We start from the raw sequence: 24,503 nt of genomic DNA, 5'->3' as shown, positions 1-24,503 counted from the left end.
GTGACTCCCCGCCAGTCAGAGTATTGTCCCTTTACTCCGACCCTCTGCAGTCTACCCGACAACCAGTGCTCGATCCATCTGTGCACATCCCCTCCCACCCCGTGGTTCCACAGTTTCCTAAGCAGCCTTTCATGTGGCACCTTGTCGAAAGCCTTTTGAAAATCAAGGTAAATGATGTCTATAGGTTCCCCATTGTCCACCCGACTGCTTATTCCCTCAAAGAAGTACAGAAGGTTCGTTAAGCATGACCTTCCCTTACAGAATCCATGCTGGCTTGTTCTCAGTAGGCCATATCTCTCGATATGCTCGCAAATACCATCCTTGATCATAGCTTCCACCATCTTCCCTATAATTGAAGTCAGGCTCACAAAAAAGAGGTGGATGTGAAAGGACCACCATTTTACTTTTCAAGCTCTTTGCAGCCTGTAGTTCAACTCCTCGTTTAGTAGGTACCCAAGTGGGTACCAAGAAAGTACTATTATCTTCTAAAGACTTATCATCTGTTCTTTAGGCCGATAAATAAGAAAGACCTTGCTCTTGCCCCAAATAGTTGAGGGCCCAGAAAACACACAGCGCTACCCAGTCAAAACCTGGGTTGTGTTGACTGAACTTGATACTTAGAGACCCCAATATTCATACCTAAAAAAACCTTTCTATTGGGGGAAGTCTAAGGGTTTGTATAATTCATTAGCCTGCTATAACTTTGGACAGGTGGGTTCTAAACAAAATACAGAATGGATTATTGGTCTGTTGGAAACCTTGCCAAATTGGCCGCCAAATTTTCTGATCCCAGAGAAGTCAGGAGGACTCTATCCCATCCTGGATTTAGAGGCCTTGGACAAGTTTCTCACAAGGGAAAAATTCAAGATGCATTCTCCATACTCCTTTGTCTCTCTTCTTCAAAAAAGAGACTGATTATAAGAGAAATATCCCAGTACAGGAAATACTGCAGATTAATTATAAGGAAATACCACCTTCAGTATAAGAGCAGCTTTACTGGGTCAGACCAAAGGTCCATCAAGCCCAGTAGCCCGTTCTCACAGTGGCCAATCCAGGTCACTAGTGCCTGGCCAAAACCCAAAGAGTAGCAACATTCCATGCTACCAATCCAGGTCAAGCAGTGGCTTGCCCCATGTCTTTCAAAATAACAAACTATAGACTTTTCCTCCAGGAAATTGGCTAAACCCTTCTTAAAACTAGCTATGCTATCCGCTATTACTACAACCTCTGGCAATGCATTCCAGAACTTAACTATTTTCTGAGTGAAAAAATATTTCTTCCTATTGATTTTAAATGTATTTCCCTATAAAGTCATTGAGTGTTCCCTAGTCTTTGTAATTTTTGACAGAATGAAAAATGGATCCACTTGTACCCGTTTTGCTCCACTCAGGATTTTTTAGACTTCAATCATATCTCCCCTCAGCCATCTCTTTTCCAAGCTGAAGAGCCCTAACCTTTTTAGTCTTTCCTCATACGAGAGGCGTTCCATCCCCTTTATTATCTTGGTTGCTCTTCTTTGAACCTTTTCTAGTGCCGCTATATCTTTCTTGAGATAAAGGAGACCAGAATTGAACACAATACTCCAAGTGAGGTTGCACCATGGAGCGATACAGAGGCATTATAACATTATTAGTCTTGTTAACCATTCCAGAATTTTGGCCTGCTCTACAAGTCTTCTCAAAATGCATAGTAGAAGCAGTGTGCCTGAATGATTGTTTTGCCAAAAGCACATCTCATGAAGGCACTACAGAATCAATGCACACAACCAACTGGGTGTTAGTCACTAAGGTTTGTTATCAGTTATTCCAAACAATCACCACATTTGGAACTCATAGGAGCTCTGGTAGACACGACTTAAATGAAATCATTTCTTCTTTTGAAAGGAATACCAACCTAGTGTCCATTCTGGAATAGTTTTCGAAGCATCAACAGACATCATGCGCAATGTTGTTGCAATTTGATTTGTCAGCTGCGTTCGATGTTGTCCATTATGATATCTTGATTTGTATGTTATCAGATATAGGTTTAAACCAAGTAGTTTTGAATTGGTTTAGTAAATTCCTATCGCTGTGATCCTATGAGGTATATCTAGAGGGCGACACATCTTCATGGAAACCTAGCTGTGGGGTGCCCCATAGGGTTCCCCTTTGACGCCAATCTTGTTCAACATCTATATGATCTCATTGAAAAACTTTTGTCTCACATCTGCAGAGATTATATTCACTTACACAGACGATATTTTTATTTTATTGGAAGTTGACCCCCGACCTCAGCAATTTAGTTTCAGGTATAGATTGCTGCATTTCTAAACTTCAGATGTGGGCGTTGTCCATGCAAATGAAATTGTATGCTGCTAAAACTAAATTGCTTTGGGTCGGACCTAGATTGGAAAAACTCCCTGCCGCTCTCGCACTGAAAACAGATATTTCGCTACATATAGATTTCTCTTCCAGAATCCTAGGTATTATCCTGGACTCATCACTCACATTCCATGAACAGATAACCTCTTTGGCAAAAAAGTACTTTTTTTAGTTGAGAAAAGTTAGATCATTATTCTATCAAGAACATTATTCAGTGTTGGTAGAGTCCATTGTGCTTGCCCAGCTGGACTATTGTAATTCTGTTTATATGGGCATCAAGCAGGGAAGTCTAAAATGACTACAGTTAATACAAAACACATCAGCTAAACTCATTTTCGAGAAAAGAAAGTACGATCATGTTTCTCCTCTGTTGAGAAAGCTTCACTGGCTCCCAGTTCGTTTTAGGATCCAGTTTAAATGTGCATGTATTATCTTTAAGCTTCTCTATGGAATATTTGACCTTTTGGTCCCCTTATATTGGAATACTTTTAGATCTTGCCACTCGAGAATTGCACAGAAATATAAACTATCGTTCTCCTCCTTTAGGGGAATCAAATCTGTCGGGAAGCTTAGCCAATCCTTTTCTTTCAAACTGGTAGAAACTTGGAATAGACTCCCTGACTCTGTTAGACTGATAGGTCAGCTACAACAATTTTGGAAAGTCCTAAAAACTTTGCTGTTTACACATTACCTAAATGGCTTACCTATTGAACTAACAAATTGATAGCACTTAAAAATGAGAACATGAAAAAATGAATGTTAATGTATTCTGGTCTTTAATTATTTGTGAACCAAGTCGAGCTCCGTTAGGAGATGATCGGTTATATAAACCGAAGACTAGACTAGACATCAGCATGGCACTTTTGAATGCTGCTGAGCCATGTGATCTCAGCAGTTCATATAACTCTCTTGGCGCACTTGAATATGAGATGAGCCCAATAGACAACTACTCAAAACTTTAGAGTACCATCTGAATTACCTGATAGCCTATGAATTCCTGATTCAATCAAGTCTGGTCAGTACCTTTCTAAATTCCCTATACTCAAATTGTGCTGAAAATGTATATGGCCAAATAGGATACTCATTCATAGAGAGGCCTTTGATTTGTTTTAGAAAATCATAAGCAGATAGCTCTATATTTCAATAGTGTACCAGTAAGTGGAAACCCCATTCCAAGGAACAACTGCGCAGTCATAAATATTTCAGTAAGTAATGTGTATAAGCTCTCTCACGAATAGGCTATTTTCACAGTTTCCGAACTGTTTTATAATGGAAATGCTGTTGTGAAAAGTTTACCGTTATTGTGCAGTTGGAGGTTAACTCTTAAACTATTTATTCCACCCTGTAAAAGGTCATAACTGTCATCCTGTTGCATACAGTAAGTGTGTACCCCTTGTTTCAATGACAAATGTCTTTATTAGCTAAAACTTTCAAAAAATGAACTTTTCTTACCCCCGTCTCACAATTTCCTGATTTTGTCCAGGGAATGGAAAATGTCCCAAATTATATCACTCTTGCTGCTATCTAATGACTTCATGATGTTCATGAAATCTTTTATGACAGCATAGATGGGCCAATTGTCTACTTAGTATTTGGTATCATTTACTTATATTCAGCTTTTTCAGCTATAACTGTACAAAATAGATTACAATAAAATACAAAATTCCATTTTTAAAATAAATCTCCACAATAATACAAAATGTGCATGAAATACAACATAAATACAACCCACAGTAATGTCTACAGGGGGGGGTAGAAAAGTTCTCAGCCTAACCATGAAGAGATTGATGTGAATATGGTTCAATCAGTGGTCTGAAACAATGTCAAAACATAAAATTTTGATTCTGCAATTTGGCACTTAACAAAATAAGATAATACTCTTTTCAGCTGCAGTGGCAAAATGGTGCTCAGAATTTAGGAAGTTGGGTGGTTGGGCTGAGAACTTTTCAGCGTCCCTCATAATTCCCTCCAGCTAACGTAACTATTTCTCTACTTTGCTATATAATAGTTTCCAGCTGGGACGAGTAATAATCCTCTTGTATTTTGCATTTAGTTCATACTATTTCCCTTTGGTAATTCAAGGTGTATTAAGCTTTAGGTGGTGCAATAAGTATTCATATTCCAAGAGGATGGTGGTGTTAAATATACCATATGTACTAGAATATAAACCAGGGTAACTTACCCCCCCCCCCAAAAAAAAAAGGAGGGAAAAAAGGTTGATTTGAATATAAACCAGGAGGTTTATATTCAAGTGTCCTGCCCTGCCAGGCTCTGCGCCCTTTCTCCCTCCCTTCCTGCTCTGCACCCTGTCCCTCCCTCCCTGTCCTGGCCGACTCTAATAATTCTTACCCCCCTCCTCCCTCCCTGAAATGGTACTTTAAAATACCTAGTGGTCCAGCTGTGAACCGGAGTAGGAGCGATGTTTTGGGAAGGCAGTAGCCATGCTTTTGGGAAGGAAGGAGGAAGGTGAGAATTGCTAGAGTGGGCCAGGGCAGGAGGCTGGAGGGATCCCTCCTCTCCCAGCCCACCAGGTCTTACGGCAGGCCCATTGGAGGCTTGCAACAGGTCCTGGAGCGGGGTAGGTGAGTTCTGACCAGAATATAAACACACCATTTTTTGGGCCCAAAAATCTCAGTTTATATTTGAATAGATGCAGTACATTGCACTAGTTCAGCAGACCAGAACTTATTAGTTTAGTGGTTGACCATTGTCAATAAAACAAATAACATTAGTGCTGCTTACATCTTGTCCCTAACCCAGCCCATTATTGAATGAATAATAGCTGGCCCTTTAGCAATACAAATGGTCCAATATTAGCCATATAATTTCTCAAAATATATGGCTAGAGCAATTGGATGTTTGCCACCACTTGGTGAATGATTAACTACCTCTGAATATTGACCCATAAGTTTCTACTTGAGACAGTGGAGGGCAAAATGACTTGTGTAAAGTCACAAGGAATATCTGTGCAATTCTATCCCTGGTTGCTTTGAATCTCGGCCTGCAGCCCTTACCATTAAGATTCTTCTCCACATCTAATACCATGGTATAGACCAGTTATTTAAGATGGTTGAGGTCACAGTGAGAGACAGTGATAGAACAGATTCGAGTGTTAGTCATGGATTCTTTGAAGATTAGGATATCTTTTATAGCAGCAGCCTAACCATTATTCAAAGATAATGATGTCCATAAGGTTTGGAGACCACAGATATTTCCCAGTGCAGCCCTGAAATTCACTGTTGTCAAAACTTCTAATCATCTTCTGTAGCTACTGGCTTTTTCAGGGACATATATGACTGCTTATTAACATCAGATACTTAGCTGTCCGTGGCTGATATGATCACATAATTTCATTATATTTCTCACATATTTAGGGTTAGCGATGACATGAAGCTGACTGACTTAGAACTGGGAAAACTTGCTAATAACATCCAGGAGCTAATTTACACTGCATCAGACATATGTCATGACCGTTGTGTCAAATTCCTCATGGCAAGAGCAAAGGTAAGCTGATTTCTTGCACATTTTCATTTTACTGTGTTTAAAAGCGCATCTGTCATCTGAGAGAGCACTAACTACAGTGCTCCCAAAAAGTTTACAAATCATGGCTTTGGCTTCTGTTTCATACAGGAAAACTAGTTCACTTAGAGCTAGACATCCAGTGTCTTCTTATAAACAGTGCTTAAGCCCTTGAAATAGCATTTTACTTCTAAATGATGCTTCTAAAGCTTTTCCAGAATGGTAATCCTTTGCATTCTTCTTCTTGCTTCTTTTGAACTGTGACTCTGCTGAAGATGAACAAAATAAAATTAATCATGACACAACTACGAGGGTGGTTTGAAAAGTTTAATAAAAAAGCAAGTTAAACAATGTTTCTCCATCGAGGGCTATATACTTAGTCCAGCGAGTTTCCAGTTTTTTTTTTCATAAGTTATTCTTAGATTTTAGTTGTACTGAACAGTCCTAATTTTAGAATGAGTTGATTGTGTGGGAATAAAAGACTGACTTTTTCCTAAGTATGGACAGTACCATTGTTTTATCAGTGATTTTGGAGTGCTTCCTTTTGTAATTCAGGATGGTTTTCTGGAGAAGTTGACCTCTTCTGAGTTTGTTACCCTTTCACGGTTAGTGGAAGCATTTGTGCTGGACACTGAACAGATTTGTGGCAGGAAAAGCATGTCACTTCGTGGAGCACTTCAGAGCCAAGCCAACAGATTTGTGAATAGATTCCATGAGGAGAGGAAAACGAAATTAAGGTATCATTCCTTTTTTTGCCTTCACATGATGGTAAAAGATTTTTATATTGTTCCTTGAGAGAGATTTCCTTTATCAGGTTGCCTTTAGACACTATTATATACGCATTGAAACATTGTTTATAGCATTCAGTTTGTAAATATTAATGCACCTACAGTCAGATTATATATGTTTAGGGCTTCTGATTTCAGGTTTTAACCTACAAAAACGCTCCTGGTGGAAAAAAGTAAAATAGGTATTTATTGGATAAACACTGAAAAATCTCTATTTACAGTCGACTCCGCTTAATTGCAGGGTCTCCAAACCAGACCTCCATGTGCGCTTAAACAGAGTATGCTCTTAATCGGAGTACCACTTTTTAGTCATGAAAAATCACAGTACACTGTAGTCAAATGCAATAAAAACACACGTAAAACAATTCTGCACAGTTCAGTTTTAGAATCAGCACTGTTCCATCTAATGCAATACACTGTAAACGTTTTTTTTAAACCAACATTCTACTGAAATAATAAGTCATTGTTTTCTGAACGCAGAATGCACGATTCAGGCTGTATATCTGACTACTGATTTTGTAAAACTGTCCATAGTCGCGACATCTATTTATCTCCAGATAACAATGCAGCGTGTATAGGGACTTCAGTGCATCCGAGAAGGGAACAATCTCTGCAGGTGTTTCATTAGTCATGATGACCGCAGCAGTATCCCCATTATCATCGGACTCTTGGTTGTCTGCAGTGTCCTTTATGACTGTACAGATAGCGGAATTAGTTCTGTCAGATGATGTGGGCACATCGTTGTCAATAGCAACATACAACTCATACTCTTGTGGCGAGAGTCCAACTGGGAGTTCAATGGACGAAGTGTCAGCTTCAGTTGTCTCATCAGATGCGTAAATGAAGGTCGTCCTCAATTGCAATTTGAAATCATTGATGATGAGACTCGACTCCACGCCTTCCGTACCATGTGAAGAGAGTCGAGCACAGTCATTTTTCTCGCAAGCTTAGCAGCTCGGGGTCTGGATTCCATGCTTGCATCAATCACTGCCATCACATATCTTAGGACGAGCGACCTGTAATGATATTTGAAGTTGGCAATTATCCCCTGGTTCATCAGTTGGATCAAAGAGATCATGTTTGGTGGCAGAAATACGAGTTTGATGTTGGTTAGTCATACATCATTGCTGTATGCTGCATAGTTATCACACAGCATTACAATGTGTCTCCTACGTCTTCTCATCAGATTGTCAAGCTTCTGCAACCATTCAATCCACAATGTCACCGTCATCCATGCGTTTTTGTTGTTTTCATATTCAATAAGCAGGTGTTTAATGTTTTTGAAGCACCGAGGATTTCGATTCTTCCCAATCACCAGTGGTTCGAGCTTTTCACTATCGTCCATATTGCAACTGAGCAGCAATGTCAATCATTCCTTTGGCACCTTGAAGCCAACAGTTTCACTGCGTTTGAAAGCCAATGTTCCATCAGGAATGGCACGCCAGTACGGGCCCGTCTCATTGGCATTGAAAACGTCGCATGGTTCATATCCACCAATGACTGATGGCAACACTTCCATGACCCATCTTTCTGCTACAAACTCATCAGCGTCTTGTTTTTCGCCATGCTGTTTCTTAAATTTTATGCCGTTACAAACTTTCCATTGCTCTAGCCATCCATTTGTTGCTTTGAAGTCTTCTATGCCTAATTCTTTGGATAGCTGTGCTGCTTTCTCCATCAGCAGAGGCCCATTGATTGGCAGTTGACAACTTCTAGCTTCAACAAACCGTCGCAGCAACGCCTGTTCAACGTCTCCAGCCTTTCCAATTCTTTTCCATTTCCTGGTAGGATTGCTGTTGTTTTGCCAGTCTTTCAATATGGCTTGTTTTGGTTTTTGGGTTTTTTTTTTGTTTTTTTTGAATCCAAGAAATCTGGCTAGGATGAACGCTGTAATGTTTTGCAATAGAGACCTGAATCTCCTGTTGATCAAGTCTCTTTAAGAGATCGACACGTTCAGCCAAAGACAATGACTTTTGTCCAGCGAGGTGGACACATTCAGCCGGAGACAATGACTTTTGACCAGCCAAAGACAAAGGTTTTTCTCCATGAGATGCCATGGTGTTGTTTCGAAAGTTCGAACACCTGGCCAGGCCTAGACTGCTGATCCGAAACACGTGGTTCATAAATGTGAGAATGTGATTGCTTTTAACCAGAGTGAACATAACGTGAATGCATAGAGGTGGGACCTATAACATCAGTGCGCATAAGCGGATTGTGCTCTTATCAGAATTGCAATTATCCAGAGTTTACGTCCATTGACTTTAATGTAAAAAAAATAGGACCATGGTGGTAGGCTGCGGTTAACCGAAGCATGCGTTTAACCGACAGGCATTTACGAGGAGTCAACTGTACTATGATGGTCTTTCACCCCTTGCCTGCTTTGGATCATCTACCTTTTTTTTTTTTGTCCCTTTTCCATGATGCTGCACAAATGTGTGTATTTTATTGTGGCAGAAAAGGTACCCAGAAATTGCAATGACACCTGCACCTCCCTCCACCTAGAAAGTGGATGGTCATAGCTTTCAGCCCTGAGCACATTCCTGGTCCAGTTGGTTAGCTGCCTCCCAGATGAGCTGTAAAGGCATTGGCCTAGTGAGAGTTTGTCTGGTGGTTACAATTCCTGGCTCTTGAAACCTACAGCCTTTCTCCTTTTGTGGAATCAAAGCTCTACAATTTTGTCTAGCCTAGAACCAAGGAGGAGGCTTCAGTTTGTTTGGACAGTCCCTCTTTTCAGGAGCCCTTAGAGAAAGGGGAGCTCCTCCCTGAAGAAGGAGATGACTCTAAGGTTTTAAGGCTCTTCTGGAAGGAGAAGTTGAATGCCCTCATTTCAGACATATTAGATGTACTATCTATTGAGGATCCTTTGGCATATGCTGTGGGGTCCTTGGTGATGAAGGGCCTCTGGGGTCCCTCGAAGGCCTTCCCAATGCACCCAGATATCTAGGACTTGATTGCAGCTGAGTGGCAGTCTCCAGATATGGGCCTTAAGATGGGATGCACCATGGCTTGGTTGTATCCCTTGTTGCCTGAGGAGAGAGAGAAATTCTAGTTGTTCAGGGTGGGTGCACTAGTGACAGCGGTCAATAAGAACTACTCTTCCAGTGGAAGGGGGTATAGCCCTCAAGGATCTTCAGGATAGGACGATACAGCATGCCCTGAAGTAATTGTTTGAGGTGGCTTCTCTGGGTCTTCAAGCCATGGTCTGTAGTTCCTTTGTGGTGAGGGTGTATTTGAAGTGGCACTAGCAGTCAGTGGTGTGAGAGTCTCATCTATCAGCACAGTTGGAGGCTGGGCGGGTACAGTTCAACATGTTCAGGTTATGTCCCTGGCGGTAGTAGCTTGGAGACAGCTTTTGTTGTGGAACAGGGTGGCGGATGCAGCCATGAAGTTTTAGTTGATGAAGCTCCCCTTCTGAGGTCAGTATCTCTTCAGCAAGGACCTCAGTAAACTGCTAAAACAGCTGGGAGAAACTAAGCCACAATTCCTGTCAGAGGATAGACCAAAGAGATTGTCCTGGTCTACTTTGTGATCTTCCAGATCTTGGGACAGTAGACGTTATTGACCTGGCATGAACTTAGAAACGTGGGAGACATCACTCTGGCCGACTTAATGGGGGAATCCTTGATACAGCCATCTGGCGAAACATAGCTGTATATCAGAGTACATACCCCCAAGTCGCGCTTTCTTGCACATTAAGATGAGTACTTTATATCTATAAAATATATTTATAAAGATTGCACTTTAAGCACTCTGATAAAAATTTTTGGACCGATGACGATTCTTGGTGTACAATATACTGTGTGTATTGAAACTTGATTTTCACACAGTTACACCACTGAGGTCTATGAATGTAATGTAATGTAATGTAATTTATTTCTTATATACCGCTACATCCGTTAGGTTCTAAGCGGTTTACAGAAAATATACATTAAGATTAGAAATAAGAAAGGTACTTGAAAAATTCCCTTACTGTCCCGAAGGCTCACAATCTAACTAAAGTACCTGGAGGGTAATAGAGAAGTGAAAAGTAGAGTTAGAGGAAAAATAAAATAAACATTTTAACAAGACAGCATTGATCTAAATACTTTGGAAGGTAGAAGAGAGGAGAGAAAGGAATAGAAGCAGAAGGGGGAGCCGTTGAACAGTAGAAAACAATATGAACTGTTATAATATGTTATTCTAAGGTTTTTTCTGAAGAAATATGTTAACAGTTCAGCTAGAGGACTGGTTTTCCCATCAAGCAGTTTTCCTTTGATGTGGACAAGAAGTCCGGCATCTAATTTGGGAGATACTCTGCTCCTTCCCATAGTACACAATGAGGTGAAGCTGGTCCATGCCTCTCCCCTCTCAGTGGGAGGTTGTCTTCTGCATTTTGTAGAGGAGTAGGCCTTGATAATATCAGACCAATGGGTCTTTGAAATCTTCAGAGAAGGCTATAAACTAGAGTTTTCCCTCCTGGTCGCTCCTCTTATTGTAAGAAAGGGCATTGAGGAAGCAGCCATTTGCATGATTATGGAGTCCTTTCTCACTCTGGAGGCAATTGTTCTGGTTTTTCTCAGAGAGCAGGGGCTGGGGTGATACTCAGTTTACTTTCTGTGCTCAAAATGGAGGTCGCTTTTCAACTGATGTTAGACCTCAAAGGTCTTGAACAATTCCCACGTGTCTCCCATTTTCGCATGGAGACCTTACACTCCATCATTGCAGTGAAGCCTTGGGAGTTTCTTACAGCTTTGGACCTGAGGAAGCATATTTTCATATCCATATTTGGCCACCTCATCAGCAGTTTCTCCACTTTTCGGTCCTGAGTTGACATTTCCAAGTCGACAATTCAAGCCCATGTCATTTGGTCTGGCTATGGCCAAGGATGTTTCCCAAGGTTATGGTTGTGGTGGTAGTCTTTCTGTGCCATCAGGGAATCAGAATTCACCTGTATCTCAAAAACTGGCTGATTCAGGCCTCTTAATTAGAGGATGATGAAGCCACAATGGTGACAGTTGTGAGCCTTCTGTAGTCCTTAGGCTGGATGATCAACTTTGAGAAGACCTCGTTTCCCTCACAGATGCTGGAGTACCTGGGAGTTCTGTTCAACACTGGATAGGAGAGGATATCGCCCAGTCTCCAACCTCCCAATTGTCTCCAAACTCCTTGAACGAATTGTGCTCCACCGCCTACACCCTTTCATTGAAGAACAAGCTGCCCTATCCCCAGCCCAATCCGGCTTCCGTAAAGGCCACAGCACGGAATCAGTACTCCTCGATATCATCGACGACAGCTGGTCAATACTCGACAAAGGCAATGACGCCCTACTAGTCCTACTTGACCTTAGCGCTGCCTTCGACACAGTTGACCACCATCTACTCACATCTAGACTCCACGACCTCGGAATCAGAGACACAGCCCTCCAATGGATCACCTCCTTCCTTCACCAAAGGACCCAAACCGTCCTACTAGGGACACATAAATCTAACCCTAAGCCTATCAAATATGGTGTTCCTCAAGGCGCCCTTCTATCCCCCCTCCTATTCAACCTCTACATCAAACCCGTCATCGATATAGCGCAAAAATATAAAATCAAAATCCACTCTTATGCAGATGACATCCAACTGCTCCTCCCCTTAGGCGAAAACCGGCCATCCCAAATTGCTAACCTCAAACTCTGCCTCACTGACATGAAAACTTGGATGTCAAACAACAAGCTTCAATTTAACGCCTCCAAAACCGAACTCCTATGGATCAGAAACAAAAACACCAAATACCTACGACCTACACTAACATGGGATTCCACTCTACTAACGGCAGCAGATCAAGTTCGCAGCCTGGGAGTAACCCTAGACGGACACCTTTCCCTATCTGCCCACATATCCCAAGTAGTCTCCACCTCCTTCTACTACCTTCGCCAACTGAAAAGGATCAAACCCTACATCTCCACACCAGACCTCGCCCAACTCCTATACGCATATGTCCTCTCCAGAATGGATTATTGTAACTCCCTATTTAATGGACTAACCAAAAATAATATCAAACGCCTCCAACGGGTCCAAAATGCAGCCATCCGCCTCCTACACAACCTCAACTACCACGATTCCATCTCCCCGGCACTCCATGCTGAACACTGGCTCCCAATTAGCCAACGCTGTACTTTCAAAGCTCTGGCAATTGCCCACAAGAGAATTTATTCCACCACCCCCTCCTACATAAAATCCAAGCTACCCATCTACAACCCCACTCGCACCCTCCGCTCAAAGTCAGAGATACGCCTTTGCACCCCCCCCCCCCCGGAAGATCCCTGCTCACAGAAACAGCCCACAAACGATCCTACAGCCACTTCATTCCACACCTTTGGAACCAACTCCCCCCCCAACTTAGACAACAGAACTCATTATTAACTTTCAGGAAATCGGTAAAGACCCTCCTCTTCAACTAAAGATCTCCTCTGTCTCCTCCCCCCCTTACACCCCCCTCCACTCTCCTATCTCCCCCCCAAAACTCCAATATAACCCTCTCTTACTCTCTCCACCAACAAATTGTATCTAAACGCATATAACTTTCCTTAAACTAAACTACTGTATTTCCCCCTTCTCTCTTTCTGCTATACTCTCCCTGTATTTAATTCTCTCCAAAATCTATAAATCCAATTACTAAACCTGTTGTATTACTTATATGTCTATTTACTCTCCACTGTGTATGTTCATTTGTAGACCGTTCTGAGCTACTGGGAGGACGGGATAGAAATCCAAATAAATAAATAAATAAATAAATAAATATTTCAAACCGAGCGCAGGCAGGTGAAGCTGCTTCATCAAGTTTGCTCCTTTCTTCAACAGACTCGGCTTTGAATTTTGGACTATATCCAGTTGTTGGGGGTCTATGATTGCCATGATGGAAGTGGTGCTTGGGCATGGGCTCACATTCACTCCTTTAGCATTCCCTCCTCAGCCGTTGATCTCCAGTCTCACAGGACAATAGTGTTCACCTTCCATGGATGAAGTTAGCCAGGAAGAGTATGTGGTGGTGGTCGTCAGAGGCCAATTTGTCCAAAGGTGTTCCATTTCCAGTACACCGCTGGAAATAGTGATGGCAGATACCAGCCTTTCTAGCTGGGGTGAACACGACCTCTCTCATCTCACCCAGGGCACTTGGTCTCTGACAGAGGTAACTTGGCTCCCAATGGGAGCAACTTAGCCCCTGATGGAGGCAACTTAGTCCAACAATCTCTTGGAGCTCAAGGCAATTCATTTTACCCTGGAGGCATTTGCGCCCTTTGACATGCTGTACAGTCAGAACGTTCTCTAACAGCATCATGGCTGCGGTTAATGTCAACACACAGGGGTGGGGGCTCACAACCACTAGTTGGTGAATGAGGTTGCTGTCCTGATAAGCTGGCTGGAGAGGCATCTGCTCTGTCTGTCGGCTGCTCACATAGCGGGGTAATTGAATATCCAGGCATATTTTCTCAGCCAACATGCCATGGAACCCTTTCAACTTTTCATGAATTGCTAGGATTGGCTGAGTTGCAGCTTGATGGTCACCAGGCTCAGCGTGAAGGTGGACAACTTTTCAGTTGTTGGAGGGAGCTGGGAAATCAGGGTCTTGGTGCTGTTCTGTTGTCTTGGCCACCCAGCTCTCTTCTATATGTTTTACCTCCATGGCCAATGGTGGACCACGTACTCAGAAGGATTTCAAGTCATCCCGAACAGCCGGCAATGGAAGGCACTGATGCAGCTTCATGAAAGGAGGAGGGGAGGGTTAGTTTTATATAAAATGTTGAAAATATGGATTCAATCTTTGGGCAGAGGGAGGTCACTTGCTTTTTGTTTCATGAAGAAAATGAGTATTTGTATTAGAAAATAGGGGGGAATTCTATAAATTGTGTCCAAATTTAGGCAATAGGAAAATATATGCACAGTGCCTTATGCAAAATACTAGGTTAGTTGGAATCCTACGCTTAACTTTGGGCACTACACTTATTCCTGCTGAAACCTGATGTAAATGCTGGTGCACAAATAATGGCAGTTGGGTTTGTAAATGACCCTATTCTATTACATCACTCCTAACTTCTGGGAATTCTTCTGACCCACCCATGTCCTTCCTAAGGTTGTGACCCCTTTTGAGTTGTATGCTATAAAATTTAGGTGCACATTTTGTAGAGTTGGGGCATGGGATGGATTCGTGCGTGGACCAAAATGACTGCCTACTAACACCAATTATTGATTGTTGATGGAGTCATTTTGGTTTGTGCGTGGATCTCCTGTACCCTGGTTCTGTGGAGTATGCACCTAAATTTTGATGGACAGATGCCAGAGAGTGGTGGTTAATAGAATTCACTCGGAGGAGGGAAAGGTAAGTAGTGGAGTGCCTCAAGGATTGGTGTTGGGATCGATTCTGTTCAATATGTTTGTGAGTGACATTGCTTAAGTGTTAGAAGGTTAGACGGTAAGGTTAGTCTTTTTTGTGGATGATACCAAGATTTGTAATGGAGTGGAAAACATGAAGAAGGATCTGCAAAAGTTAGAAGAATGGTGTAAGGTCTGGCAACTAAAATTTAATGCGAAGAAGTGCAGAGTGATGCATTTGGGAAGTAGAAATCTGAGGGTATTATGTGCTGGGAGGTGAGAGACTGATAAGCACAGATGGAGAGAGGGATATTGGGGTGACTGTGTCTGAGGATCTAAAGGCATCTAAACGGTGTGATAAGGCGATGGCTGTAGCCAGAAGGATGTTAGGCTTTATAGAAAGAAGAATAACCAGCAGAAGAAGGAAGGTGTTGATGCCCCTGTATAGGCCATTGGTGAGGCCATGAGGCTACACTTGGGAGTATTGTGTTCAGTTTTGAGGCCATATCTGGTGAAAGTTATAAAAAGACTTGAAGCAGTCCAGAGGAAGGCGACAAGGGGTAAGGGGTTTGAAACAAAAGAAGTACAAAAGAAACTAGAAGATCTAAATGTGTATACTCTGGAGCGGTGTTTCTCGGGTCGGTCCTGGAGTGCCCCTTTGCCAGTTGGGTTTTCGGGGTGTCTACAGTGAATGTGCATGAAAGAAATTTGTATATAATGGAGGAAGTGTATACAGATCAAGTTTATGCGTGTTCATTGTGGATGTCCTGGGGGCCGGACTGGCAGGGGGTGCTCCTGGACCGGGTTGAGAGACACTTCTCGAGAGGAGAGGAAGGACAGGGGCGATACGATACAGAAATTTAAGTTTAAGTTTAAGTTTTTTTAAGTTTAATTAGGATTTTATATACCGCCTATCAAGGTTATCTAAGCGGTTTTACAATCAGGTACTCAAGCATTTAAATACTTGAAAGGTATTAATATAGAATCAAATCTTTTCCAGAGAAGGGAAAATGTTAAAACTAGAGGGCATAACTTGAGGTTGCAGAGAGGAAGACTTAGGAGTAATGTTAGGAAATTATTTTTCACTGAGAGGGTGGTGGATGCCTGGAATGCCCTCTCAAGGGAGGTGGTGGAGAGGAAATCAGTGATGAAATTCAAAAAAGTGTGGGATAAACACAGATGATATCTAATTAGAAAACAGATGGTAGAGAGAACGAGAGGACACTCTCTAAAGTTAAAAGGGGATAGATTCCATACAAGGAAGTTCTTCTTCACCCAGAGAGTGGTAGAAAACTGGAACGCTCTTCTGGAGGCTGTTATAGGGGAAATCACCCTCCAGGGATTCAAGACAAAGTTAGACAAGTTCCTGCTGACCCAGAACATTTGCAGGTAAGGCTAGACTCAGGGCACTGGTCTTTGACCTAAGAGCCACCGCGTGAGCGGACTGCTGGGCATGATGGACAACTGGTCTGACCCAGCAGCGGCAATTCTTATGTTCTTAGGTCATTTTAGTGGCTCCAGATTGGCCAAGGTGACTGTGGAATGCAGATCTGGCTTGGCTTCTAAGACACCCAATGCCTCTTCCTCTTGCTCAGTGGTTGCTACATCAGGGTGCAATGCTGATGAAGGATCCATCCCCCTTTAGTCTTAGGGCTGCCCATTGAAAGGTCACAGTTGAGGCACAAGAGGGGGTACAGATTTGGTGATTTTTAGGTTGCTGCAGACAAGGAAACACTTCACATCAGCTGGTTATGCTAGGGTGTAGAGAATCTTTGATGGTTGGTGTGCTGAGAGGGTTATTTTTCCATTCTCTCCTTCTGTGGCTCACATCTTGGCATTCTTGCAATGTGGTCTAGAAAAGGACTTGGCACTCAGGTCACTAAAGGTGCAAGTACGGCCTTGGCTTGTTTCTGAGATCATGTGCAGAATTTCTTCTTGGCGGTGCACCTAGGCATTGTTAGGTTTTGAAAGGGGTTAGTCATATGTGGCCTCTTTACCATCAGGTCTGTTCAGAATAGAATCTGAATATAGTTCTTCAGTCATTGCAGAAGCCCCCATCAAGCCTTTGAAGAAGGCTTCACTCAAGGATCTGATGCTGAAAGCTGTTTTTCTAGTGTTGTTTCCTCTGCCTGCTGTTTCAGAGCTTCAGGCTCTTATCTTGCTGGGACCCTTTTCTTCAGTTTTCCAAGGGGTGTCCCTGTGGGTGTTTCTGTCCTGTCTGCCCAAGGTGGGTTCAGCGTTCCATTGTAACCAATCTGTAGAGCTTCCCTCATTTCAGAAGGAGGACTGTGAGGATCAGTGGGTGAGCTTGAGGCTCTTGGGTGTGTGTCGGGATTTCCTTAGATATTTGGAGGTTACCAGTGAGTTTCAAAGGTCTGATAGGCTTTTTGTCCTTTTTGGTGCTTAGAAGCAAAGTTTAGCAGCGATTGCAAGATGGTTGAAAGAGGCCGTTGGTTCAGCCTATCTACTTGCGGGAAAGCAACCTTCTGCAGCTTTCATTTGCTCACTCTACCAGATGGGTTGCTACTTCTTGGGTGGAGGCAGCCGTCTTGTTGCCTGCGGATATTTGCAAAGTAGCTACTTGGTCATCTCTGCATTCCTTTTTGAAGTATTATAGGGTGAATGTGGTGGCTCATTCAGAGGCCAGGTTTAGGGCTGCAGTTTTGCAGATGTCTGCTGCTTTGGGACATGCAACAAGTTCTGGAATAGTGGGAAGGGCACTATGGAATAAGAAATTGTCTTACCTGATCATTTCCTTTCCATTAGTCCTTCATACTATTCAAGAAACACTCTTTGTTTCTGGTGTAGCTGCTGACTAGAGGTACTGATGTACTTTGCTGCTTGCTTGCACTCCTCCTTTGCACTGCCTGGGAGTTTTGGCGAGTGTGTTGTGGTTTATTGCTCATCTTTGAACATAAGGAAAAAGCCCCCAGAGGAGATAAAAGGCTTTGGTTTGGAGTAGTTGCACGAGTCTTGGTTTCGCAGGTCTGCTCTGCTTGTCTTTATAAATACTGAATGGCTGTGTTGCCTGACAGGACAGCTCATTTCTGTGTTTTCTATCTCCACATGCTTTTCAGTGGACAAAACTATGTATCCCATAAGTTCTGGAATAGTGTGAAAGACTATTAGAAAGAAAATTCTCAGTTAAGACCTAATTTCTTTTTAAATGGTCTCATGGCAATTGATGTGTTATGGTGGGCAGGAGTGGTACTTAGAAGTCAACTCTAGAAGTTGGGAAGTGAGGAGAGTGCTGGGCAGTCTTCTATAGACTGTGTCCTGAAAATGGCAATGACATATCAGGAACAAAAATGCATATTTAGTTCCACCTTGTTGGGCAGGCTGGAAGGGCTGTCATTTACTATATTAGAGTAGCAGCTTAGTGGTTTAGGTGCAGGGGTCTTCTTGGCTTTGTTGGTAATTCTTAGCATATGTACCTGCCAGTCTCACCATGATTGCTATGAGTCATTCAGACTCACATTTTTTCCAGTAACAGCATTCTAAATAGCATGTCTGTGGCATTCTGCTAAGACAATCATAACTCTCTTCTGAATGTTACCTTTCAAAATCTATTTGACCTAATGCAAATGGTGTTGATTGAAATCTATTAATTATCCTCCTTAACATGATGTCATATGAAAGCAATATAGTTAAAAAATGTTCAAGTGAGCTCTGAGTTATCTTCAGTATTAACTTTGGTTTCCCTGTATCAGCTTTTACAGAAATAATGGTAGTTATTGTGCTTCTGGGAATGACATATACTCAAACCTTCATATCTTCCTCTATTACAACCAGTCTTCTTTTAGAAAATGAACGATGGAAGCAAGCTGAAGTTCCTGCGGAGTTTCAGGATCTTGTTGATTTGATAACAAACGGGAAAATCGCTTTACCTGAGAAAAAAGCAGGAGGTATGCAGGCAGCTTCATTTGTTTTGTTGATTTTTTTTTTTCTTTTTGTGGTTGCTTGTTTTCTTAAGACCTGTGTCATAATTTGAAAGACATGCTGTGCCTTCTTCATTTCACTGTTGTAATTTTATGTAAATGACTTCTTCACCCTTTCCATGCCCCATGAAAAGCTATATTGCTCTGTACTAACTGGAGAAAAAATTTTGGTCTCTAATGGAGGTGTATGCAAACTAGTTTCATGCATATTCATTACAGGTATCCTGAAAACCTGACTGGCAAGGGGGGTATTTGTGAAACACTGTTCTAATCTATTGACAAATTCCATTTCTAGCTGGCCTTTCCAGATTATGAGTTTTGTACCAGTAATGAGCGGACATGCATTCTTCTGATTGCATTAGGCAGCAAGCCACAACAAATTAAATTATAGAATATTTATTTAGAAGTTTCAAGATTATTTAAAAATTTTTTATACTGCTTAATCAAACTTCTAGGCGGTGTACAATGAAAAATACCACAAAAACAAATAAACAATACTGGGATATATTATTAAACAAATGACATGACATATAGACTTACTTCAAACAAATGGGGGAAAAAAAGGGTAAGAACTACAATCTTTGGAGAAAAGATCACAAAGAGGGGAAAAAACAATAGGTGGGGATAAAAACAACTAAGCATTGTTTTAGTTCTTAAAAAGGACAGTTATTGTCCTAAAGCATCCTGGAAACATTTATAAACTGCTTAACAGGGTACAGAGGAACACTTACAATCTAATATAATAAAACGCTAGGCCGCGCATGCACACTCCTATCGCGTGTGTCCGTTTTCTGTGAGCTGTAGGGCAGCTCAGGTAGGAGTGCGCATGCGCGCCAATCTCTCTCTCCCGCCATGGCAAACAGTAGGAGCAGCTAAGTTTTTAAAGTCTTGAAAAGCCGTCGGCCATGAAGTATGCAGGCGGCATATTTCACAACCAACGGCTTTTCAAACCCCCACAGCACCACCGCCGTCGCTGAACCTTACAAACCCTCTATCTCCACCACCATTGCCGGCTGCGGTTAAGGCGAGAGAGGCGATGTCGGCCATGGTGGCTGTCGGTGGCTGTAGGCTGCGGTGGCTGCAGGCCGCGGCGGCCGAGCACGGAGCCGAGCCGAAGTTTGTTTTTTTTTTTACTTCAAGGACGTTGCAGCGGCTCCTTTCACGAGCCGCTCCTGCGTCGGAGAAGGCGGCGATCGTGAGAGGAGCCGCCGGGAAGTTACACTGCTGGGGGCTCGGCCTGTTAGGTCCGTGCTGAAGCTCAAACAGATCCTGCTGGGGTGAGAAACTGAGCGAGCCCTGCTGCTGTTAACAGGTACAGATATTACCTACTCAGCAACTTTTTCGTCTTCTAATAGCCGCCGCCGCCATCATTCCCTGTAAGAACACACTCGCGCACCACTGCTCCCTTAATGTATTGCAAGTTCAAAGATGCGGCGAAGGCTCCTCTGAGACTGGGCCTAGAACTGAGGGCTGGAAGAGTAGGTATGAGAAAGGGGTTGGGTTTGGGGGCTATAAAGGAATGTGTGAGAGAAGGGAGCTGGGGATGAAGAGGAGATGGGAGAAGGGGGCTACAAAAGGGGGCATATGAGAGAAAGGGGCTGAAGATAGGAGCTGGAAGAATAGGTGAAGGGGGAATGAAGAGGGAGTTCTATGGAGGTGAAGGACAGAGAAAGGGGACTGATTTTTAAGTTGGTGGAAATAGAGAAGGTAAAAGGGGAAATGGGAGCCTGAATAGAGGGAGTAAGACATAAGAAGAATAGCCATACTGGATAAGACTAATCTATTCTAGCACCCGTTAATGTAACGGGCTTAAACACTAGTACAATATAAAATCACAATACAACACAATGACTCTGTATTATAAGTAATTCACATAGGTACTCTCTATACTTGCTCATACACCTGCTGAAACAAAAACATTTTCAGACCTTTTTTAAATTCCTTCACACCTTGCAATATTCTCAAGTAATAAGGTAGTGTATTTCAGAGCTTTGGCCACATAATGAAGAAAAGGTATTGCTCTAGACTATGAACAAGAATGTTAGGCAGTAACTACCAAACACAGGCACACCCCTTCCCTACCAACAATCATATACCTAAAGATACATATTCCATAGAATATCAACCCACACCTTCCCTTTGATTGCAAGTTAACCAATATAGTATCCCCATAATGGTAATAATTCAGAAATAGAATCAGTAAAACACAAAATCAGTCAATATAAACTACAAAAATTTCACCGTTAATAGGACAATAGTGTCTAATTATAGAGATAGATATAGGTAAATATTGATAGTACTATTACTGTTTTAATTATAGTTGTAAACTACCTCAGATAAATCTGGTATCTGAAGATACAGTTTATAAAAATACATATTTTCAAATTATATGGTCTACTACTAACCTCTCTCACAAGGTAGATATAATAAGCATCTCAGAGACCTGGTGGAAGGAGAACATTCAGTGGAACACTGTTACCAGGGTTCAAATTATATCACAATGTGGTCTATGACAATTGATAGGATACAATAATTGGTAGGAAGATCCTACCAACTGTCACCCTACCAATTGTCCTACCTCTTACATCTACCAATTGTCAGAAATAGGAAACTGATCCTTGCCCCCCTCCCCCATGCGCAAGAAGCAACAGCTTGGTGGCATATGGGGGGGCCATGCCCCCAACCACCCAGAAGAAGGAGAAACCCCTCTGGTAGATCCCCTGGAAGACGTTTATCCTTACCCCCCACAAGAAGAAGCAGCTTGGCAGCATAGGGGGAGGGCTATGCCCCCCAACACCCCAGAAGAAAGAGCAGCTTTGCAAACCTTCCCCCCCTGAAGATTCTACCAATCCCCAGAAGAAGAAGCATATGGAAACACGGGGTGCAAGGGGAGGTCCACCGATGGATCAAAAACTGGCTGGCGGACAGGAAACAGAGGGTTAGAATAAAGGGACATTACTCAGACTGGAAATGGGTCACAAGCGGAGTACCGCAGGGGTCAGTGCTGGGACCGCTCCTGTTCAATATCTACATAAACGACCTAGAGGTGGGAACAAAATGTGAGGTCATTAAATTTGCGGATGACACCAAACTATACAGCAGGGTTAAAACCATGGAAGACTGCGAAGATCTCCAAAAGGATCTAACAACACTGGAAGAGTGGGCCAAAAAGTGGCAAATTAGCTTCAACATAGGGAAATGCAAGGTCATGCACGTAGGGAAAAAGAACCCGATGTTCAGCTACAAAATGGGGGGATCACTACTAGGGGTAAGTAACCTTGTTTTTTTGTTTTTAAATTCTTTATTCATTTTTTTGTGTTACAACAAGTGTTACAAATAAACTCAATAGAAACTTGAATACACACTTGACTAACTCATATATTAATATCAATTTTAACATTAATATAATAATCCCCTGTCCCTCCCTCCTTCCCGACCAATAATACACAAATCAATTTTATTGTACATTCTTTAAATATTAATTTAGTATGTAATAGTCAAAATTGAAAAGCCCACCCCGTTCCCCTCTTTACAATTATCTTATCATGGGAAAAGTTGATTTTTCATTAGAGAAATCATGTTAACGGTCTTCAGATGTTTCCAGATGGGGGCGTGGCTTGGACGCGAACTCGGATGGTTGGATAAACGAGTAGCTCCTCATTTACAAGCATTTATACAAGAAATACTACCAAAATTTTTAAAGAAATTAAGATATATATTGAAACATGACTTCAACTAAACAAAATAAAGCTGATTTGGGAGCCGGAACATCAGGAAGCAATAAGAGATCGAAACCAGAGCCAGGTACACCCTCTAAAACTCCGTTACCAACAGAAAAAAATCTGGACGTTATGGAAGAACTAAGACAAATAAAAGAAATTGTCTTAGATAGTAACAAAAAACTACAAAAAGCAATGGAAGATGCTGCAATCCTTACTAAAAGAGTGGACATCACAGAAAATAGAATTTCAACATTGGAAGATATCACAGAACAATTAAATACAGATATGAACCACAGTAAACTCATATGGAAAGAAATAACAGAGATTAAAAAAAATCTTGAAGACAGCAGGAATCGTGAAAGACGGAATAATTTAAGAATAATCGGATTACCTGAAGGTGTGGAAAAAAATGATCCGATTGCATTTCTTGAAAAATTTCTACCTAAAATACTACCACTGAAATTTAAAACGGAACTAGAAATTGAAAGAGCCCACAGGATTCCAACACAAAGAAATAACACTCAAACAAGTCCAAGAACTTTAATTTTCAAACTTTTAAGACATCAGCAAGCAATTGAAATATGTCAAATAGCCAAGGAAATCAAAAATCTCAAATGCCAAGACTCAAAAATTTACATTGTCCCGGACTTCGCAAAAGAAACAGCAACAAGAAGAAAACAATTCTTAGATATGAGACCACAACTAAGATCTCTAGGAGCTAGATTTGGGCTCCTTTACCCGGCGATCATGAAGGTTACTATTGCTAACAAAACGCAAAACTTTACAGATCCAAAAAAACTACAGGAGTTTATGAATCAAATTGAGCAACCAATGACAATCTAAAAAACATTTAATTGGTTCATACTAATAACTAATGATCAATCTGTGAAACTTTGACTTATAAGATAATATATTTTATATGATTTTCAATATAAGAACTTTTTAAAAAAAAAACATCGGTTAAAGATTTAGATCTTTCAAAGCAACGGAAAAGAATACACAAGGATCGAATTAAATATTTAAATATCTTGCAACATTCTCCATGGATAACAAAAAAACTGAAGAAGCACAGAAAAATTCCAGAATTATAAACAGAACAAATAGAATAAACTTACAGGCAGGAACGAAAAGAACTGAAACCCGTCTCCGAACTCAAATGATGACGAAGAAAGTATTTTCAAGCAATCTTAAAGATATACTGATTGGTCAAAAAAAATTGTAGGCGGAGTAATGATGAGAAAGAGAACCATCCTTCAATCACAAGAGAAGATTATAAAACAGACGAAATGATTGGTTTGTTAGACTTCCTGTTGTAGGCAGTACTTCCGGTTTAACTTTGCGTTTCAAATACAATGCGTTTCAAATACGATATATATGAGAGGAATTTGTCTGGGACGCAAAGTTTGCCTGGAAAGTTTTTAAATATATATATTTTAAAATTTATGCTTCTTCTTTATAGATAATTGCCTTTTTTCTTTAATAAGTTGAATCTTAATACCCACAATTTATTCAACCTGGCAATCCTATACGGGAGATGTGATGAGAGTTTTTGACACAGGACTCCACTTTCGTCTGCACAGTTCTCAGGTACTTTAAAATTATAGATGCTTGGAGAGTATGATATTGAGACAGAGCTTACATCAATGAGGCAATGACGGGATGAGGAAATTTATTTCCTGAGGGGAGGGGAAAAATTAGTATCCATGTCACTCTCTAGTCTGAATTAGGGTCTAGGCATGAATAGAACATTGATGAGATTATTAGCTTCTCTTATTTGACATTTTGACATGGAGATGGCGATTCTCTCTTGAATCATAGGAAAATAATGAGCATTAGAGATGAG

General features: G+C 41.5%; 1 protein-coding gene across 5 annotated transcripts in view; it reads left to right on the top strand.

The window, feature by feature from the left end:
- The window catches only part of VPS54 (VPS54 subunit of GARP complex), a 285,872-nt gene that overhangs the window by 147,548 nt on the left and 113,821 nt on the right, over positions 1–24,503 (top strand). For all 5 annotated transcript variants that reach the window (XM_033938671.1, XM_033938667.1, XM_033938668.1 and 2 more), the window contains exons 14-16: positions 5,735–5,864; positions 6,435–6,616; positions 18,793–18,905. In XM_033938671.1, coding sequence (XP_033794562.1) covers positions 5,735–5,864; positions 6,435–6,616; positions 18,793–18,905 — 425 coding nt within the window. The remainder of the gene's footprint in view (positions 1–5,734; positions 5,865–6,434; positions 6,617–18,792; positions 18,906–24,503) is intronic.

Source organism: Geotrypetes seraphini, chromosome 3, assembly GCF_902459505.1.
Source record: "Geotrypetes seraphini chromosome 3, aGeoSer1.1, whole genome shotgun sequence".
In the NCBI taxonomy this organism is placed as follows: domain Eukaryota; kingdom Metazoa; phylum Chordata; class Amphibia; order Gymnophiona; family Dermophiidae; genus Geotrypetes; species Geotrypetes seraphini.
This window is presented reverse-complemented; position numbering and strand designations above follow the sequence as displayed.